Source organism: Triturus cristatus, chromosome 7 (genome assembly GCF_964204655.1).
Source record: "Triturus cristatus chromosome 7, aTriCri1.1, whole genome shotgun sequence".
NCBI lineage: Eukaryota > Metazoa > Chordata > Amphibia > Caudata > Salamandridae > Triturus > Triturus cristatus.
The window spans coordinates 1168791806-1168810921 of record NC_140590.1 but is presented as its reverse complement, the minus strand read 5'-3'; the positions used below and the strand labels follow the sequence as shown (position 1 = coordinate 1168810921).

The following is a 19116-nucleotide window of genomic DNA, read 5'->3' as shown; positions in this document are numbered from 1 at the left end:
AGGAGAATCTGTGGAGGGCTTGCACCAAGTGCCCTGCAGAACGTCGACGAGGGCCTCATTGAACTGCAGCAGAGGCTCTGTGGAGCTTGCTGACGGTTGAAGCACCTCTGTGAGGATATTAGTCCTCATGGCCAAAGCAGGCAACTCGAGCCCCAGGCCTTCGGCCGCCTTGCGCAGCACCACTGAAAAAGCTGCACCTTCCTCTGAAGCCACAGTCGGAGGAGAGATGAAGCCAGCGTCCGGCGAAGTGTCCAGACCACTTGCATCCCCCAGTTCGTCTGCCCAGTCCTGTGAAAGTTGACCCTGGAGGGCCATAGGGTCCTCAGACCCCTCCCAGTCGCCCCCGTCATCCGATTCCTGATAAACAGGAGGAACGATCGGAGCCGGACGGTAGGTTAAACGGTCATCCATCGGCGTCGGGTGCGGCGCCGGGCGGCGCCGTGCCGGCGTCGGGTCCGGACCGGGGCTAAACCGGGGAACAGCGTCGTCCGGAGACGGCGCCGGAGGTGGAACTGATGTCGGCGCCGGAGGCCTCATGAGGTCGACCAGCACCGACAGAGATCCAGGCCTGGATCCCTCGGGGACCTGCCGGAGCCGCCGGCACGTGAGGTCGCCCAGTCGAGCCCGCGGGGCCCGAAGGCGCGCTTGGCAGGCGTCGACGACGGAGCCAGGCCCCTCATGGCCGAGAGGAAGGCACTGACCTCCGCCGGAGTCGCGTCAGTCCCAGGGACCGGCGGGTACGGAGACGAACGCGGCTCCTGCGGAGCCACGGGGGTGGGACCACCCTGACCCTCGGCCGAGTCGTGCGAACGGTGAGGGGAGTCCGAAGAGCGGTGTCGCCTCTTGGACTTCTTTGATCGCTTCGACTTACCTGAAGACTTCGAGCCCGACGAGCGATGATAGTCACTGCGGCTCCGCGACCGGTTCTTGGACATCCTCCTGGACCGGGACAGTGAGCAGCGCGGAGCCGAGTGCCGAAGCTCGAGAAGCTTACGGACCGCTCCCGCCTAGCCTTCGAGGTCAAGGCCTGACAATCGGGGCACGACTCCGCGTTGTGGTCGGCCCCCAGGCAGTAAAGGCACCGGCGATGGTGATCCGTTACCGACATCAGGCGATGACAGGCGTCACAGGCCTTAAATCCAGGCATCCTACCGGCACCAGAGTAGAGTCGACAAAAGACCAAAAAGAGTCAAAAAGTTTAGTCAAAAATTGACTAAGGGGTAATCTCTCCCCGGATCGGCGCTGTCTGGCGCGGAAAAAAAGAAGAACTGACGTCAGCGCGCGAGGGCGGCGTCTAAGTACTCCGATGACGTCATTCCGGCGCACGAAGCAGACGACGGACGTGGAGCCGCAGACAACGCATAGCGACGCGCAAGGGGTATTGCTGATGAAAATTCTTTCCGGATCCAGCCTGACGCCTGGGGATATTCTAAGGTGAGGAATCTAACTAACGTGTTTCTTTCAGATACATGTCTTGTGGTGGCAGGCTGGTGTATACCAGTCAGGGAACCCACCACAGAATGGTCGTTTTAGGGGGAATCTCTAAGATGCCCTCTGTGTGCATTTATTTATTAAATCCCACACTGGCATCTGTGTGGGTTTAATGTGCTGAGAAGTTGGATACCAAACTCCCAGCACCATATACTCTTAATGGCAGCACTGCACTTACAATGTCTAAGACTGGACTTAGACACTGTAGGGGTACAGAGCTCATGCACCTGTACCCTCACCACTGGTACAGGGCACCCAGCTAGAGGGGTGACTGATTTATGCCATGGCAGTGGGTTGTAGGCATGGCACACAGGGATGGGTGCCATGTTGAGACTTCACTTTGTTTTGCACCAAAACACGCAACCTGCAATGGCAGTGTGTGTAAAGGTACAGGGCCTCTAAGGGTGGCACAATAAGTGCTGCAGCCCTTAGACGTCTTACCTGGTCACAATGCCCTGGGTACCTGTGGTACCATTTACCAGGGGCTGACCTGTGGCTAGAGATGCCAATTGGGTTTGAGTACAGTTTTGGGGGAAAGAACACAGGCCCTGGGAACCTGATTGGCAGGGGCCCAGGGCACATCAAGTCAAACTGCATCAGTAGTCTGGCAAAAAGTGGGGGGTTTACTGCAACAGAAACCCAGCTTCTCACAGCTACTATCCTACACTTCCATAACTTCAGTATTTAGGGGTCCTCCTGACACCAGGAACTCAGATTTGCTTACCGGAGAAAGTAAATACAAGAGACGAAGTTGTGAGAACAGAGGTTGTACACCAAAATTGGTGTCAAACCATGCCTGGCTGCTTGCACCACGGCAATCACAAAGATGGACTCACCCAGAAGCTGAACAGCCTCACCAAACCCATGGAGGACTGTTCTCTTCAAATACCAACCAGCATCTCCCTCTGGGTGGAGGAGCCATCCCCCTGCATCTGCAGACACAGACCAAGCTTTCACCAAGTCTCTAGACGAGGACCCCTCTGGGAGCTTTTCAGACTCAATGCCCTGGTTATTTAAGCGCTTGTAACTATCAAGGCTTGCTTCATATTCCAGTCGGGACGCCAACTATAAAGACACCTAACATGCCGTCGAGGAACTTCAGGATCCAAAGTCCATCATTGAATAGTGGCCCTGCTGCCATGTTTTCTATCACCCCGCTCTCCATCGCCCCGGTCACCAAATTCAAGTGACCGTTTCTAAATACAGCGACACACCATACAAAACACCTCTGCACCCGAGCCCCCCAGCAGAGATCCATGATATACAGTGTCCCTGTGCTCTAGAGACCCTCAAAAGCAAAGCAACCGCCCCCCCCATGGTTCTCCATGACTTGTCCCCAATTCCCCCACTTGTAGCCTCTCTCTTTTGCAGGTACATCTCCACAGACTTTAACATGTAGCACTTGAAGGCCACCAGGATAATATTATAGCGTTCACGGTTCATACCGGAAAACCGTCATATAACTGTATTTTTCTGTTTCTACAAAATCTATAACTCCTAAAGAACTTACCTGATTCCAATGATCTTGGTATCTAAAAGTATATAGAAATCGGTGTGATATTTCTAAATTGGTCTTGAATTTCTTCTTGAGTGAGTGTCTCATTTATTGACTGTGCAACAAATGCTTAACGCTCCCCTCTGATAAGCCAAAGTTGCTTGAGCACACTACCACAAATAGAGCACTAGGAATTGTTAAAGTACGCACTATAAACCAGTAAGGGTCGCGTGGACCATTTGCATAGTGTGCCCTACATTGGCCCACTACATACAAAGCCAGCTTCCTACACCTTGTGCTTCCTAAGCTTGCAAAAATGTCGTTTCAGATCAGTGTCTAAATTAAAGATAAAAGAGGTTACCCAAAGACAGTCTTGATAGTCCAGTAGATGGGTATCCCAGCTCCCACCACTGGTACCCACCTGGATTTAAAGCTCCCATGCAACAGCTAAATGTTTTTACACACACCTGGACACAGCCAATGAGTTTCATAATAACCCACTGGTGTAAAATCAATACATGAAAGCTATACCAAGACCAGAAATACAGGATTGATATAACAGCTCAAATCAGCCCGACTTTGGTCTTTGAAGTATCTGAAAAATGATGTCATGAATGTGTCATGACTTGGTCAGCAAGTTCATTCTACCTTTAGAATGCAGAGTACACTATATACAAATAATTCTAACATAACCTAAGGGTCTGCATATATTTGGGCTCTCAAACATGCATCATTTGGGTGCAGGAGAGGTTTTCTCTATGCACAGCAATTACCTGTTTACTTTCATCTTTACAGGCTTTGGTCTAGGAGGTGGATCTGGTGATTCAGCTATTTCTTCAATCAGAATTCTGCTGGCTTTCCTCATAGGCAGAAAGATGTCAGCCTCATAGCGTGAAACACGGCCCTCCAAATTAATCAAATTGAAGATGTCCAAGTCAACGTGCTGTAGAAACAAAGCCAGATCACAAGAGGTCATAGTTTTATCAACGAACAAATGTGATGAATTGCATGACAGTCTAGCACAGAATAAGTCTGCACTTTCCTACAGATTATACAAAAATGTTTTGCACAACCGCAAATCAGGGCAAGTCACACATTGAACAAAGCCCAAGCTGTGATCCAGCTCACAAGGACACCCAACTATTCTCACCAAGAAAACAAGTCACCTACCTTAAAAAGTTATTTTGTAGATGGACAAAAAACTGCCATCAGATTTCTTAATTTAACATTAGTGCTTGGTGTCAGACTACCTGGAAACTTTTTACAAGTGTTTCTCATTTCATGCACTACGGGGCCCTGTATGCCCCAAAATTCCCTGTGGGGTTGGATCTCATTTGCCCTCTTGTTTTTTTTTTTAACAATGGAGATGTAGAATCTTAATGAATGGCCTGCTAAGGCGGTCTATTGTTGCAAACTTTGTCATTCCTTGTTACAGGTGTAGTATAGTTTGGTGTAGTTGTTCAATATTGGCCAGATGCATACTTCTACTTGTGGTCACAATTATTGGGAACTAAGCGGTTGTCAATATAGCAACAAACTGCGGTAAACAAAGCGGTGGAGAGCATCACACAACAAAAGTTAGAACTTGAGAAGAGAGCGTGCAGAGGGTCCAGGATTAATTTACCATATTCTAAATAAAAAAGGTAGTTGATGTTCTCACAAGTCTACTGGTAATTTGCTGGCACATCTGAGACACTGTATATCTGGAGCTTTTTGATTTAGTCTAGATAGGTTAAAAATAAATGCTGGCTTGGCTGGCCTCAAATTTGGGTGAGGATCGAGTGAAGGAATTATTGTACTTCTTGTTTACGGATGCTCCTGTTTATGAGATTAGCAGTTCCGCATTTCCCTACATAAAGCAATTCAAATCTAATACTATAATGCTTTAAGGTCTGTCTAATATATAAAATGTAATCGCACTCTCCGCTGCTTCTGCTAGATCATAGGAAATGGAAAATGCTACTTACCAGAAGGCATATGTTCTGGCATGTAGAGCTGTAGATCCACACACTGTGCATAGCTCGCCATCTGGTGTTGGGCCCGGATGTTTGCACTTTGTTGTTGTCCTGGAAAGTCTTTGGAAGTCACGGGATAGGTGGCTCCTCCTTTGGACAATAGTGTGCATGGGCATCGACTCCATCGTCAGATTGTTTTTTTGCCAAGTAGGGAAATTATGGCGTTTTGTAAGAAATAGATGTCCATGTATGCTGTATCTAAATAAGATAATACTAGAACAGATAAAGGGTGCCGGGGAGGTGGGTGGGCGTGTGTGGATCTACAACTCTACATGCCAAGAACAGTTGCATACTAGTAAGTAGCATTTTCCGTTCAAGGCATATGAGCTGTAGATCACACACTGTGCATGCATAGATTGCGCAGCAGTACTCCTCCTTAGCGGCGACCACCACCAGTATCTGTTGCAGCAGTTTGAAACAGTGTTTTGAGTACAGCTTGGCCCACACTAGCTTGTCGTTTTGCCTGCACATCTACACAATGTTTTGTGAATGTGTGCGTTGTAGACCATGTAGCTGCTTTGCAGATGTCATCTAGGGGAATGTTCCCTAAAAATGCCATTGAAGCCCCTATCTTTCGGGTAGAGTGGGCTGTAGGGGAAATAGATAGTGTACGTTTTGTGATAGCAAATTTGTATACATTTGAAAATCCACCTTGCAATGCCAGAGTATGATATGGGATTGCCTTTATGTGGTGGTGAGGAGGATACAAAAAGTTGTTTTGTTTTACGAAAAGGCTTTGTTCTGTCTATAGTAAAGGAGTGTTCTCTTTACGTCCAGTGTATGAAGAGCTCTTTCTGCTACTGTTTGTGGTTGCGAGAACAACACTGGCAACTCAACAGATTGGTTCAGATGGAAGGGAGAAATAACTTAAGGAAGGAATTTGGGATTTGTAATGAGAACCACTTTGTTATGATAGAGTTGTAAAAATGGTTCTTGAATAGTTAGTGCCTGTAGCTCACTGACTCTTCTAAGAGATGTAATGGCCACAAGGAAAGCGACTTTCCATGTGAGGAATTCTAGTTCGCATTTTGGCTGAGGTTCGAATGGAGGACCCATTAATCTTGTGAGGACGACGTTTAAATTCCACACTGGGGAAGGAGGTACCCTGGGAGGAATTATTCTTTTGAGGCCATCCAAAAATGCCTTAATGGCGGGCTCCCTAAACAGTGACAGGTGCTGTCTATTTTGTAAGTAAGCTGCAATGGCAGCGAGATGTAACCTAATTGATGTGTATGCTAGATAACATCTCTGAAGATGCAGTAGATAACATATGATGTGCTGAGTGAAGGCATCTAGAGGGTTGATGTTATTGTTACAGTATGTAACAAATCTTTTCCACTTAGCTGTATAGCAGGCTCTAGTGGTGGGGCACCTAGCATCCTTGATAACGTTCATGCAATCAGGGGAAAGATTGAGATAACCAAACTCTAGGACTTCAGGAGCCAGATCACTAGGTTGAGCTGTGCTGGATATGGGTGTCTGATCTCTCCATGGTTCTGTGTTAAGAGCTGTGGGGAGAGGTGTAGTTTTTGGTACGGGACTACTGATCATTCCAGCAATGTTGTGTACCAGGGTTGTCTGGCCCACGTTAGAGCAACTAGGATTAGTGTGAGCCACTGTTGTTGCAGTTTGCGCACCACTAATAGAATGAAAGGGAGAGGCGGAAAAGCGTACACAAATCTGCCTGACCAATTCATCCATATCGCATTGCCTTTGGACAATGGGTGTGAATATCTGGCGGCGAAGCTTGGGCATTTTGTGTTGTAATGTGTGGTGAAGAGATCCATCTCTGGATGTCCCCACGTTTGGAAGAACAGTGGGAGAACCTGTGGATGAAGTTCCCACTTGTGAATCTTTTGTGTCTGTCGACTTAACAGATCTGCCATGTGACTTTGAATTCCTGGGAGATGTTGAGCTAACAGTAAAATGTTCTGAGGAATAGCCCATCTCCATAAGCTCTGTGCTAATTGAGAGCTGGAGAGAGTGCATCCCCCCCATATTGTCCGTGCGGACTAAGACAGTTTTGCCTATTGTGTGCTTCTGGAATTATTTTAGTGCCAGAAAGATTGCTAGCAACTCAAAGTGGTTGATATGGAGTAGCCTTTGCTGAGGTGTCCATGTGCCCTGTATGGTGCGATGAAGTAGATGAGCTCCCCAGCCGGTGAGCGATGCGTCTGCTGTTAGCACAGCCTGTGGAACCGGCTCTATGAACGGTCGCCCTTTGGAAAGGTTTTGGGTGTTCCACCACTGCAGAGAGCGATGTGTGCGGCCGTCCACCAACGCCAGATCTGTCAGCTGACCTTGAGCTTGGTTCCACTGACGTGCTAAGCATTCCTGTAAAGGGCACATCTGGAGACTTGCATGAGGTTCTATGAATATGCAAAAGGCCATCATCCCTATTAGTTGCATGAACACTCGAGAAGGAAGTGAGTGTTGCGGTTGAAATCTTGCTATAAGAGCTTTCATTCTTGCTACCCTGGCTGGACTGGGATATGCAAGGCTCTTTGAGCTGTCTTCTATTGTAGCACCTAGATATTGTTAAATGTGGGATGGTTGCAGGTGAGACTTTGCGAGGTTTATGGTAAACACAAAGTCATGAAGTAGTTGTAATGTGGCGTGTGTTTGATTTGCATACTGGATATGTGACTTGGCTTTTATGAGCCAGTCGTCCAAGTATGGAAAGACGTGAATCTGTTGTCTTCTTAAGTGGGCTGTCACCACTGCCAGACATTTTGTGAAGACCCTGGGTGCTGTGGTGACTCCGAATGGGAGGACCTTGAACTGGTAATGCTGGCCGTCTACCACAAAGAAAAGGTATTTCCTGAGAGCAGGGTGAATGGGAATGTGGAAGTAGGCGTCCTTGAGATCTAATGTGGCAAGGAAGTCGCCCTGTTTGAGTAACGGAAGGACCTGCAGCCTTTGACATGGTCGATCACGCTACCCTGATCGACCGTGTCTCCATCGGAATTAGGCATAGGGCCAGGGCCCTCCTAAACTCCTTTCTCTCCAATCGCACCCATTCAGTTAAACTCGGCGACTTCTACTCCCCAGTATTCACCCTCCCCTGTGGTGTGCCCCAAGGATCTTCCCTAAGTCCAACCTTATTAACATCTATGTGTCGCACTTGGCCAGGGTCATCAAAATACACGGGATGAGATTAACCTCATACGCAGACGACACACAACTGGTGCTTGAAGTACACAACAATGGAGGAGCAGTTGCTGCCAGTTTCCAAGAGGGAATGCTAGCCATCAGCTCTTGGATGGCAAACAACTGCCTAAAGTTAAACTCCGATACAACGGAGGTAATGATCTTTGGCAGCCTGGCACCTGGTTGGTCTCCCACTTGGTGGCCAACCGAGTTGATATCTCCTCCCGCACCTGTCACAAAGGTCAGGAATCTGGGTACAATGTTCGACGACAAGTTGTCTTTCATACACCATGCTAATGTAGTCGTCTCCTCAATCTTCTACACCATTAAGATAAGAAAACTCCTACCATTACTCCCCCCCAGCGACTGCAAGACTCTCATAAAGCACATTGGTAATGTCAAAAGTTGACTATTGTAATGGACTCCTCTCTCAAACGCCCAGGAAAATGTCCTTAAACTACAACTAGTTCAGAACTCGGACGCCAGGATTCTGTCCTACACCTCCAAGTTCAAGCCGATCTCCCGAATTGTACGTCCGCTTCACTGGCTGCCTATCAGAAGTCAAACTAAATTTAAGGCACTATGCATTGCACACAAAGCTATTAATAACACTGGACCTGAATTCCTAAAAAAGGTACTCCGCCCATACACTCCCAGCAGACCCTTGCGTTCCTCTTCGGCCCACCTTCTGACTATTCCCCAGACAAAGATATCATGGGGAGACAGACGATTTACAGTTGCCATGGCTAGACTGTGGAATACCCTCCCCCTCCATATTAAAACCAGTCCCACCCTCCTAACTTTAAGGAAACAAGTAAAAACCTGGCTTTTCAACCAGTAGGCATCAATTTCTAGCTGCACTCCTTTAAACTCCACAGCGCCGAGACACCCCAGGGTATTTGCGCGCTATATAAATCGCATAAAATAAATAAATAAAATAAACCTGCTGAAGAATGACATATGGAAATGGTCTGATTGTATGTAGAGGTTTAACCCCTTCAGCGCGGCACGGATTCCCGCGCCACGCTGAAGGTTCGTTGCGCGGGCGGGCTCATGACGGAACGGTTCCGTCATGAGCACAGCCCAACCGACGCTCATGACGGAACCGTTCCGTCATGAGCGCCGAAGGGGTTAATGGTCTGAGATCCAAGATGGGTCTCAGGGTTCCGTCCTTCTTTGGAATGAGAAAATACAGGGAGTAAACCCCTGTGTTTTGGGGATGAAGGGGAACTGGTTCTATGGCATGTTTTTGTAGGAGGTAAAGTACCTACTGTTTTAGAAGCGTTAAGTGTTCTGCCGACATTACACACTGTTTGGGTGGAATGTGTGGAGGAGTGGAAGTGAGCTCCAGGCAATAACTGGATTGGATGATTTGTCTCACCCACCTGTCTGTGGTAATGTTGTTCCAGACAGGTAGGAACTGTAGCAATCTTCCCACAAGCAGAGTAGAGTGGTCTGGGGGGAGTAGAGGGAAGTCATTGTTTAGGGGTGGAGGCGGTACGAGTGTTGGTAGTTTTGCCTCTACCCTTATTGTTATTGCCCCTGTAGCCTCCTCTGTAATAGCTTCTTGTAGATGAGGTCTGTGTTGGACTTTTGTACGAAGTGGAGGGGTTTTCGGTGGAAAAACCTCTAGAGGTACCTCTATAAGAGGAGCGACGAAAAGAAATTCTGGGAGCTTGCGATTGCAAGGCTCCCATTGATTTGGCAGAGTTGGTGTCCTTTTTCATCTTTTCTATAGATTAATCTACATTGGGTCCAAAAAGGTGTTCTTGATCAAATGGTTGATTTAATATAGTGGTTTTGATCTCCGGCTTGAAGCCGGAAATGCATAGCCATGCATGTCTGCGTAAAAGGACGCTGGTGTTAATAGCCCGGGATGCTGTGTCTGCAGCATCGAGAGCACAATGAATGGAGGTATTTGTTATGACCTTGCCTTCCTGGATGAGATCATTAGCTTGTGTATTGATCTGGAAGGTGCTGCAGTAGGGTCTCTAGCTCGTCGTAGTGTGCCCTATCGTATCTTGCGATCAAAGCCTGTGTGTTGGCAATCCTCCACATGTAAGCTGCTTGGGACGCTGTTCTTTTCCCCGACGCGTCCAGCAGTTTTGATTCTTTATCAGGAGATGGGGCATCTCCTGTGGTTTGTGAATTGGTCCTTTTCCTGGCGTTGGAGACCACCAAGGAATCTAAGGGTATTTGCTCTTTTATATAAACAGGGTCAGATGGGGCAGCTTTATACTTCTTCTCTACCCTGGGGTTAATGACTCTTGCCCTTACAGGCTCCTTAAACACCTCAGGAGCATGTATGATTACCCCTTTTAACATGGGGAGAATAGCACTGGACCTTTGGGATGGTTCGAAAGTGTCCATGAGGAAATCTTCCTCTATAGGGTCTGTATGTAGGTTTACCCCATGGTATTCTGCTGCCCTATGTATAAGTTGAGTGAACCCTAGTGTAGTCAGGAGGGGATGGCCTAGATGGGTAGATGTCGTCCTGAGGTATGTCTGGGACATCGGGTGTGTCATAATCCTCCCATGGATCTTTTGGGGCACCAGTAGGACTGGGTTCCCCTAAAGGGTGATCATCCCCCATGTCAGAGGTGTCATCATCTGGAGGTGGAGAAGATGGTGAGGGAGATGAATTTGGAATAGGAGAGTGGTGTGGAGGGGGAGGAGGAAAAGGGATCCTTAATGGAGAAGTAGCAATGTCTCTTTTTCAAGGGAAGTGGAGCTGGTACAGGCTTGTCCAGTTTCCGTTTTTTTGAAGGGCTAAGTATGAGATGACCTGTTTTAGGGTCTTTTTGAAGTGTTTTTTGGGTCGGATCTGGACGAAAAAGCTCCTCCACTGACGTGTGTTATTTTGGCGCCGACTTTTTGGGGTCCAATTGTGTGTCAGGGATTTTGGAGTCATTCTGTGCTCTTTAGGCCCGGAATCGGAAATTTTCTTCAATCCCGATGGTGGTTTTAGTACTGACTGTTGTGTGGTTTTTTCGGATCCGTAGGCCTGTGCTTCGAAGGCTGAGAGCCCGAGGTTTTTGGAGCCGGGTGTTTGCTTGCTTCCGAGGATTTTTTCGGAGACGGGGGGTCCATGTCAGTGGGTTTCGGCACCGAAGGCGTCGATGCGGAGGTAGGTGTTGGCGCGGAAGTAGGCATTGGTTTCTTTTTCGGTTCCGGGGATGGAGTTTCGGCACAGATGGCAAGCAGGCTCGATCCTGAGTGGCCTGAAGGCTTTAGTGATGGCTTCTTTGAAGAGTCCAAAGGTGTGGCGTGAGAAGATTTGTCCCGGTGTGCACCTAGGCCCGAAGGTGAAGGTGTGACCGAAGCCTTTTTGGGAAGGAGGGGTGGGGAGGGGTCGACGTCCGTACTTACGACCCGCTGCCCTGGAGTGATGTCTGAGTTGTCAGCTTCGGAGGAGCTGATGGCGCTGTGCTGGATCTGCTCTTGCTCAGGTACATTGATGCTGTGAGAAGTTGGCCTGGCATATGCTGTCTCCTAGTTATAGGGACACCTTGCACCAGTCCAATTCGACTCTTATTGATGATAGGTTTAAAACAACCTTTAAAGAAAGCTATCCTAGTGGTAGCTGTGGAGAGCATCCTTCAGGCTAAGTCTTGAAGGAGTGTTAAGCTTATTGTTTTACCATAATAACCTCTTGAATAACCAAATGAAAGAGTAGCCCACACAGGTATATATATATATAAAATATATGTATTTATTCTAGACAGAATCCCACAGTCTCTTTATGAAGCTGTGGCAAAGTTACAATATCAAACAAGCATTGATAGACACAATAAATAGCACTATTAAATTGGGCCCCAGGGGGGGGGACCAAACCATATACTAAAAAAGTGGTATAAGAACCACGACAATTCTACAGGCAATGCCTAGGGCATTCAGGATCGCTGGCCCCTTAAGAATCCACCCCAGGTTATGAGGAAGGGGACCCACGGGAGGCGCGTGCAGTGCAAGTAGCTGCTATCAGGATCTCTATTACAGCCTATGGAGAATGTCACGGTTGGAAATAAACAGTTTAAAAATACTTCTAGCAGGAGTACAAAGTTAAAACTTCAGACTTAGGCTTTTGAAGAGCCCACTACCACGAGAGTACCGAGGTACCACTGTTACCTGCCCCAGGGAAGCCGGGTGCATAGGTAGTTTCTTCTGTCGGGTCGCGGGCTGATTTTCAATGGGAAAATAGTCAAAAGTACTGCTAGCCAAAAGCGTCGATGATGCCGTGAAGATCAAAGATGTGAAGATTGTAGAGAAGAACCTGAAAGCAGAGGGGACAGAGTCTGGGTCACGGCAAAGTGACCAGGAGGCTCAAAGGAAAGAGCCCTTCGATGTCGGGTGCTTCAGGTGGAAAGTGATGTAGCTTGGATCTGCAGCCACGGGCTCCGGAAGGCTTCAAGGAAGGCCAGCTTCAGGAGGGCGACTGTCCCAAGTCGGATGAGGGTCGCTGCGGTGTTAGTGTCCGGATTGGATCCACTAAGCCTTGGCAACCGCATCCCACGAAGAATAAACAAATCTGCTGCAGTGCAGACCCACGAGGTCTGGGAGAGGTCTCCTTCGAGGAGACTGTAAAGTAGGCCTGGAGCAACCAGGGGAACTCTTGATTGTAAAGATAGACCTCCGCTAGGGCCCACAAGTCGAGAGACAAGGGACAGCGGGAGGCGGCAATTTGGAGTGCGTTAAAGGGCACCCACTGGCCACCGGAGGGGGCTAGGGCGCTGGTCTTTGGCACAATTGCTGTAGAGTGGTTGGCTCGTAAACGGGCCAAAGCACAACTTCCCCACTGGTCAGGGTCGTGTGCTATGCAAGAGGTGGCCAGTGTCCTCGGGTATTGGGGATCTCGGCACCCACACGGTCCACGGTGCCCAAACTCGTTGAGCACACTCACTGGCCTCTGGGATTCGCTGGAAACCCACCTCAAGGTTTCTGGAAGTCGTCGAAGTTCGTGAGAGCAGCGAAGATCCAACCGGGTCACTTGCAGTGTTTCAGGTGCCTGCCAAGCAGGGGGATAACTCCTTTATCCCAAGGAAGATTTCTTCCGTCAGCTGGGCAGCAGCAAGTCGAAGGTCAAGACTGTAAAGTTCAAGATTAATCTGAGGCTCTGGGGCCACGTTATTCACCTTAATCCCCAAGATTAGGGGAGTGTCCAGAGTAGCGTCCACCAATGGTAGGTGAGGCGGGAAAGGGTGGCTACACCCTCTCCCCTTTGTGTGTTTCCCGCCTGGGCGAGGGGCAGGATGCCCCTGAACCGGTTCCAAGCGGTGTATGCAGAATGAGGCTTCTGCAGCTGCCTACGTGCAACTCTGAAAGGACTTTTGGTGCACCCACCCTGTTCCAATCCACATTATCCTGTCTGGGGAGATGCTAGCACCTCCCTGCCACAGGAGCCCTATTGTCCAGCTGGCGAGGCTGGGGTTTTCCCCAGCAACAGCCAGCCAGGGTCGTGTAGGTGGCAGGTAGTAGCCATTTTGTACTGCTTGTGCACTTTTAAATTGGTGTCTAAATTCTGCCGCTTTTCCCATATCGCCCCTCTAGCAGGGGGGAATCGTACCCTCATGCCCATGGCTGGACTGGGGGTATGATTCCTACATGTTTGACACCAAACACGATATGGTTCTGTGTAGCCATTCTCAAGTTATCACGCTATCGCGACAGACTTCTAATGCGGTTAAGAGTATATGGTATGGCTACACTACAAACAACCCAGCAATGATTTTACGAGGGTTGCAGAGAGGCCCTACTCACGTAGGGGTCCCCTCTCACACATACCTCAGCACCCTGCCTTGTAGGATTACCAAGGCCTCCTATAGGGGTGACCTATGAGAGTATATGTTTTGCAATGGGGTGGGATATAGAGTAGCTATATCCCTGAAAGGGGTGCTAGCACCACCTTACCCAGACTACAGTAGTGGTCTGGTGGTGTCAGTTTGTATGGCTGTCCCAGGGTGGCACAATAAGTGCTGAAGCCCTGGTAGGCCTACTGAGGGACCCATGCCCTGGGTACCTAGGGTACCATCTACAAGGGACTGTCAGGGCATCCTCAGCATCCAATTGGGTTGTACCTAAGGTACTCACATCGTTTAACAGAGGAAGCAGATAGGCTGGGGTCCTGGATAGCAGGGCCACAGCCTGGCTAGAGTCATAAAACAGCAAAAACATCAGCAAAAAGTTGGGGGCAACTATGCAGTCGATGCCACTCTCCTACAGATGCCTTCCTGGAAGATGTCGTCGGCAATAGATGTACATGATCGAGCAATTGTTCTTCGAGCTAGACAGTCCCGGATCGTCCTCTTGGAGCAGAAAGAGGCACAAGCTGGACAGTCTTTGGCCTCATGCTCGGGTGAAAGGCAGAGGTTACACACCTAATGAAGATCTGCATGTGGAAACTTGAATCCACATTTAGGACACTTTTTAAAGAGAGTCCTTTCCATGAGCCGAAGTCCCAATGGCGCAGTTGGCCCGAAGGCCTGTGTTGACAACCAGACTCGAAGATTTGAAGGTCGGGAGAGATGTGCGTAGAAGGGGAACGCGATCGAAACAATACCGAAGTATGGGTGAGGATTTCGCGTCGAAAAGATGATCGGTAATGACATCGAACTGGAGCACGAACACATTCGAGCCTGATGGCGGAAAAAAACAATCTGACGATGGAGTCGATACCCTTGCGCACTATTGTTTAAAGGAGGAGCCACCTACCCCATGACTTCCAAAGACTTTCCAGGACAACAAAAAAGTGCAAACATCCAGGCCCAACACCAGATGGCGATCTATGCACAGTGTGTGATCTACAGCTCATATGCCTCCAACATATAATTTAGGCTTGTATAGATAATCTATTTCTTTTTTGCAGCTTCGAGGACTTGGTCTGCCTATGTGAATTTGAAGAAAGCTGGATTTCTGTTGCAGTAACACCCTTCCCCCCCACCGACACTTTTTGGTAGACTACCGATGCACTTTGACATGATGGGCCCTGGGTCCCTGCCAATCAGGTTCCCAGGGCCTGTGTTCTTTCAAAACTGTACCTTGTACCCCCAATTGGCACCTCTCTGGCAACGTCAGTCCCTTGTAAAAGGTACCAAGGGCACTGTGGCCAGGAAAGGCCTCTATGAGAGCTGAAGCACTTATTGTGCCACCTTAGAGGCCCTGTTTAACTTTTTTCTAGCTCTCTCGCTCGCGCGCTCATATGTTTTGCTGCAGAACAAAGTGAAGAGTCGACATGGCACACATCCCTGTATGCCATGCCGACAACCCACTGCCCTGGCATATATCAGCCACCCCTCTAGCTGGGTGCCCAAGTCCATTATTAGACATTGTAAGTGCAGTGCTGCCATAAAGAATATATGGTGCTGGGAGTTTTTCATTACGGACTCCACAGCACCATAATGGCTACACTGAAAACTGAGAAGTTTGGTATCAAACCTCTCAGCACATTAAACCCACACAGATGCCAGTGTGGGATTTAATAAAAAATGCACACAGAGGGCATCTCAGAGACGCCCCCTGAAAACTAAGCCACCTCTAGTGTCCAGGCTGCGTGGCTGCTTTCAGCTGCCACCACCAGACATGTTTCTGGACCCCTGGGTTGAGAGCCTGCTGCTCTCTGGGGCCTGAAACAATGCACATCCTGGGACGAGGTGCCAAGAATCCTTCCCCAGGATGGAAAGGGTTCACGAAGGGTAAGCTTCAAAGGCTAGCCGCCTTTGCAAGCTTCCCCAGGCCACTTGCTGCTTTCAGCAACTGGACCCCACCAGTTCTGAACCCCACTTTGTGCGGGAGAGCCGGCGGGAAAAACAAGTGAGGAAGAGAGGTGTGCCCACCTCTGTCAACTCCAGGTAGGAGAGGCGAGGTGGAGCACATCTCTCAGTCCATGCCATCTTGAAGATGGGGGGGACTCAGTCAACCAGGGACAGGCACATGTCCCCCCTCCCACTGGAGGATGGCATCATAGGGGGTGTACCCACCCCAGGGAAGGGATCCATTGTCCCTGCCTTTTACCTACCTTCCAAAGACTGCTTCTCCCATGAACACCGGGTTTGTTCGACTGCAACCTCTGGCAGCAGCCGGAGAACACGAATCAGCCCCACTCTGCACCCACCGTCCACGGCCCGAGCTCGAGTGGGCAAACACCACGAGGAGGTCACCTCGGTGATCCTTAACAGAGATCTGGTGACCTCTCACCTGCCTCAAGCCTCCAGCCGACACCTGCAGCCTAAATTTAGAAGGCCCCTCTAACCACGAACCGGAGCTTGTAAGAAAATCCGACCCCAAAAGGCACCCCTGCACCCGACGCCCCGCGGCCTTGTGTGCTTAAACCGACGGTGCCTAACCAACCCCTAACTTCCGAATTTACCTCTCGAAGTGGTGGTCGCACCCAGAAGTCCTTAGTCTCTCTGCCTACAGTGCTTCAGCAAACCAGTGTTTCTCCTTTGGAGCCAGGGCATCCGACCTCGAAACGGCACCCTGCACCGCTGAGGGTGCACCTTTGGTGCTAATTTGTTTCCCCATTTACCCTGAGCTAAAGTCCAGGAGCTTTGTTCCCAACACCCAGTGGTCTGCTTGCCAGCAGACACCAAACGGAGGCCCCTTATCCCCCATTGGATAACATTGGGCATCAACACTCTCCACCCGGCCGCCCTAGTGCCGTTGAGAGTGTAACAAGAGTGCATCACAGACCATGGGGGACCCCCGAGTCTAACCCCAGAACCTCAACTCCAAAGACCAATTACTAACCTAAAAACCAATAACCATATTTTCCTCCATAAGATAACAATGACACTTTTTCCTGAAAAAATTTCAAAGTTTGGAGTTTTAAAACCTAAAGAAATTCTTTAAAACTGTACGATTTAACAAAAACGCTTTTACTCACCTGTTTACCGGAAATGTCCCAGTGCTACATCCAGGCATACAGCACTGAGTAGGAAAAGTAATCCAAAATTAACTTACTTGCTATTTAACTGAAAATTCCATTCAAGTCTATGTACCGTATTAACAAGTGATTGCATTTCTCTGAAACAATACTGCAAGTCAAACTATATACATTTACAATTGCAGTACAAGTTACTTACCTTAGGTAACGATGAATCTGGTAGAGACAATTCTAGCCGCAGATTCCTCAACGTAGAATTATCCCCAGGCGTGAGACTAGACCCGGAAAACGTTCTTGCCCAGCATCCGTATGTGCCAAGGGGGCGGTACCACGTGACTCCGTCCTGACGTCTTCCGCGGGCGTGACGTCAGCGAGGTCACATAAGCCCCACCCCTGCGCGCTGACGTCAGTTTGCTTCGGAGAACTTTTCCGCGCCACAACACGGAGCCATCACAACAAAACTGAGGAGAGCATGGGCACAGGGTACGATAAAACCAGAGAAACAAAACAGGGAGAAACAAAAGGTGAGGAACAGCACCAGTTGGCACCAAGACACCAGAAGGCCACAACAGCAAAGCCAGAGCAGGAAAAGAGCAGAGCACCACTCTGAGGAACCACTGAGCAAGCCAAGGCGATAGCACCAGTTGGCACTAAAGCACCCTAAGGCCAGAGCAGCGAAGCCATACCAAAAAAAAGTGCAAAGCACCACTCCGTGGAACCACCGTGCATGCCAAGGCGAGAGCAATCCTCGAGGCACAAGCATGTGAAAGCGCCGTGGCAGAAAGAGAGAGGGTCTGCAACCACAACCACAGAGTGAAGGGCCACACACCCGGAACAGAGGAGCAAGAGCAATTCATCCCCAGACTACACTGCCAAGGATGGCCATAACCCCTGAAAGGAGTAGGAGGACAAAGGGCAGGCAAAAGAATTCCCAACGAAGAAGACCGCAAGGGGGTCAGAAACTGTAACAACAGAGGGAAAAGAGCAAAAGTAGGCCCTCACACTGGAGAGAAACCAGCTGGAGGGATGCCTGACCGGAAGAAAACGTAGAGGACACCAACAGAAGACAAGCCACCCAGAGGGAGGTGACTTCAGAAACCCAAGCAGAGGGTCCTCGCAGAACGGGGAGGAAGGGAAGGTCGTGAAGGAATATGCGGCTAGAATCGTCTCTACCAGATACATCGTTACCGAAGGTAAGTAACTTGTACATCTGATAGAGACTACTAGCCGCAGATTCCTTAACGTAGAACAGATACCCTAGCCATACCCAGAAGGGAGGAGGGCCTGCGAGAGAGCCTCCCCACCAGGAGACACACAGGGCCAAGAAGGGAAAGGCCAGGATAACCGAAGCCCAACCAAGGGAGAACCGCCCAACACCCCACGGGGGCAGAGAGCGCCCGAAAAGCCCCAAGGAACACAAGGACCACCTCAAACCCCAGGTGGAAGAGGTGGAACCGGAGGCAGGGCCCACCGTTAGAAAAACATACACAGTGACAGAAAATAGCTGAACACACCTCAGCCGCAAGCAGCGGACAAGGCATCCACTGCCAAAAACGCAGACGGAAGAAGAAAGGTACAGTTGCGCAAAGCCCCAGCGGAACCAGAGGCAGGGGCACAAGGGAATACATCAAAGGCCACAATGGTGGATTAGAACAAGCAGGCCTGCACGGGCATGTGCAGCCAGTAGCAGGCAATCACCACGGAACGGCACACCCAGGACAAGCCAGACGAAGGCAGAGGTCAGGAAGGGCCAGGACACACCCCAAAGGAGGGGCCAGTCCAGAAACACACACCCACTGACCCACGAAAGAAGTGGAACCAGGCAGAAAAGAAAGAGAAAGACGGAGGATGGACCAAGCCGTCCACCAGAACACAGAAGCCAAGGAAAGCCAGTCCCCCCGGAACACCAGACAGAGGACCAAGCCAAAACACCGGACAGAAGTGCGGAACCGCCACAACACGACGCCGCAGACGGCAGGCCAGACTGGTCTAGCGGCATAGCGAACAAGGAGAAGGACGGACCTGGGCGCGACACAAGCTGCTTCAAGACAATCGGCAAGAAGATCACACCTGCGACATACCGTGACGCC

At 49.6% G+C, this 19116-nt stretch overlaps 1 protein-coding gene across 1 annotated transcript in view; it reads right to left on the bottom strand.

Moving 5' to 3' along the window:
- SRCAP (Snf2 related CREBBP activator protein) overlaps positions 1-19116 on the bottom strand; it is a 1742136-nt gene that overhangs the window by 909255 nt on the left and 813765 nt on the right. The window contains exon 19 of the mRNA XM_085618450.1: positions 3760-3929. Coding sequence (XP_085474576.1) covers positions 3760-3929 — 170 coding nt within the window. The remainder of the gene's footprint in view (positions 1-3759; positions 3930-19116) is intronic.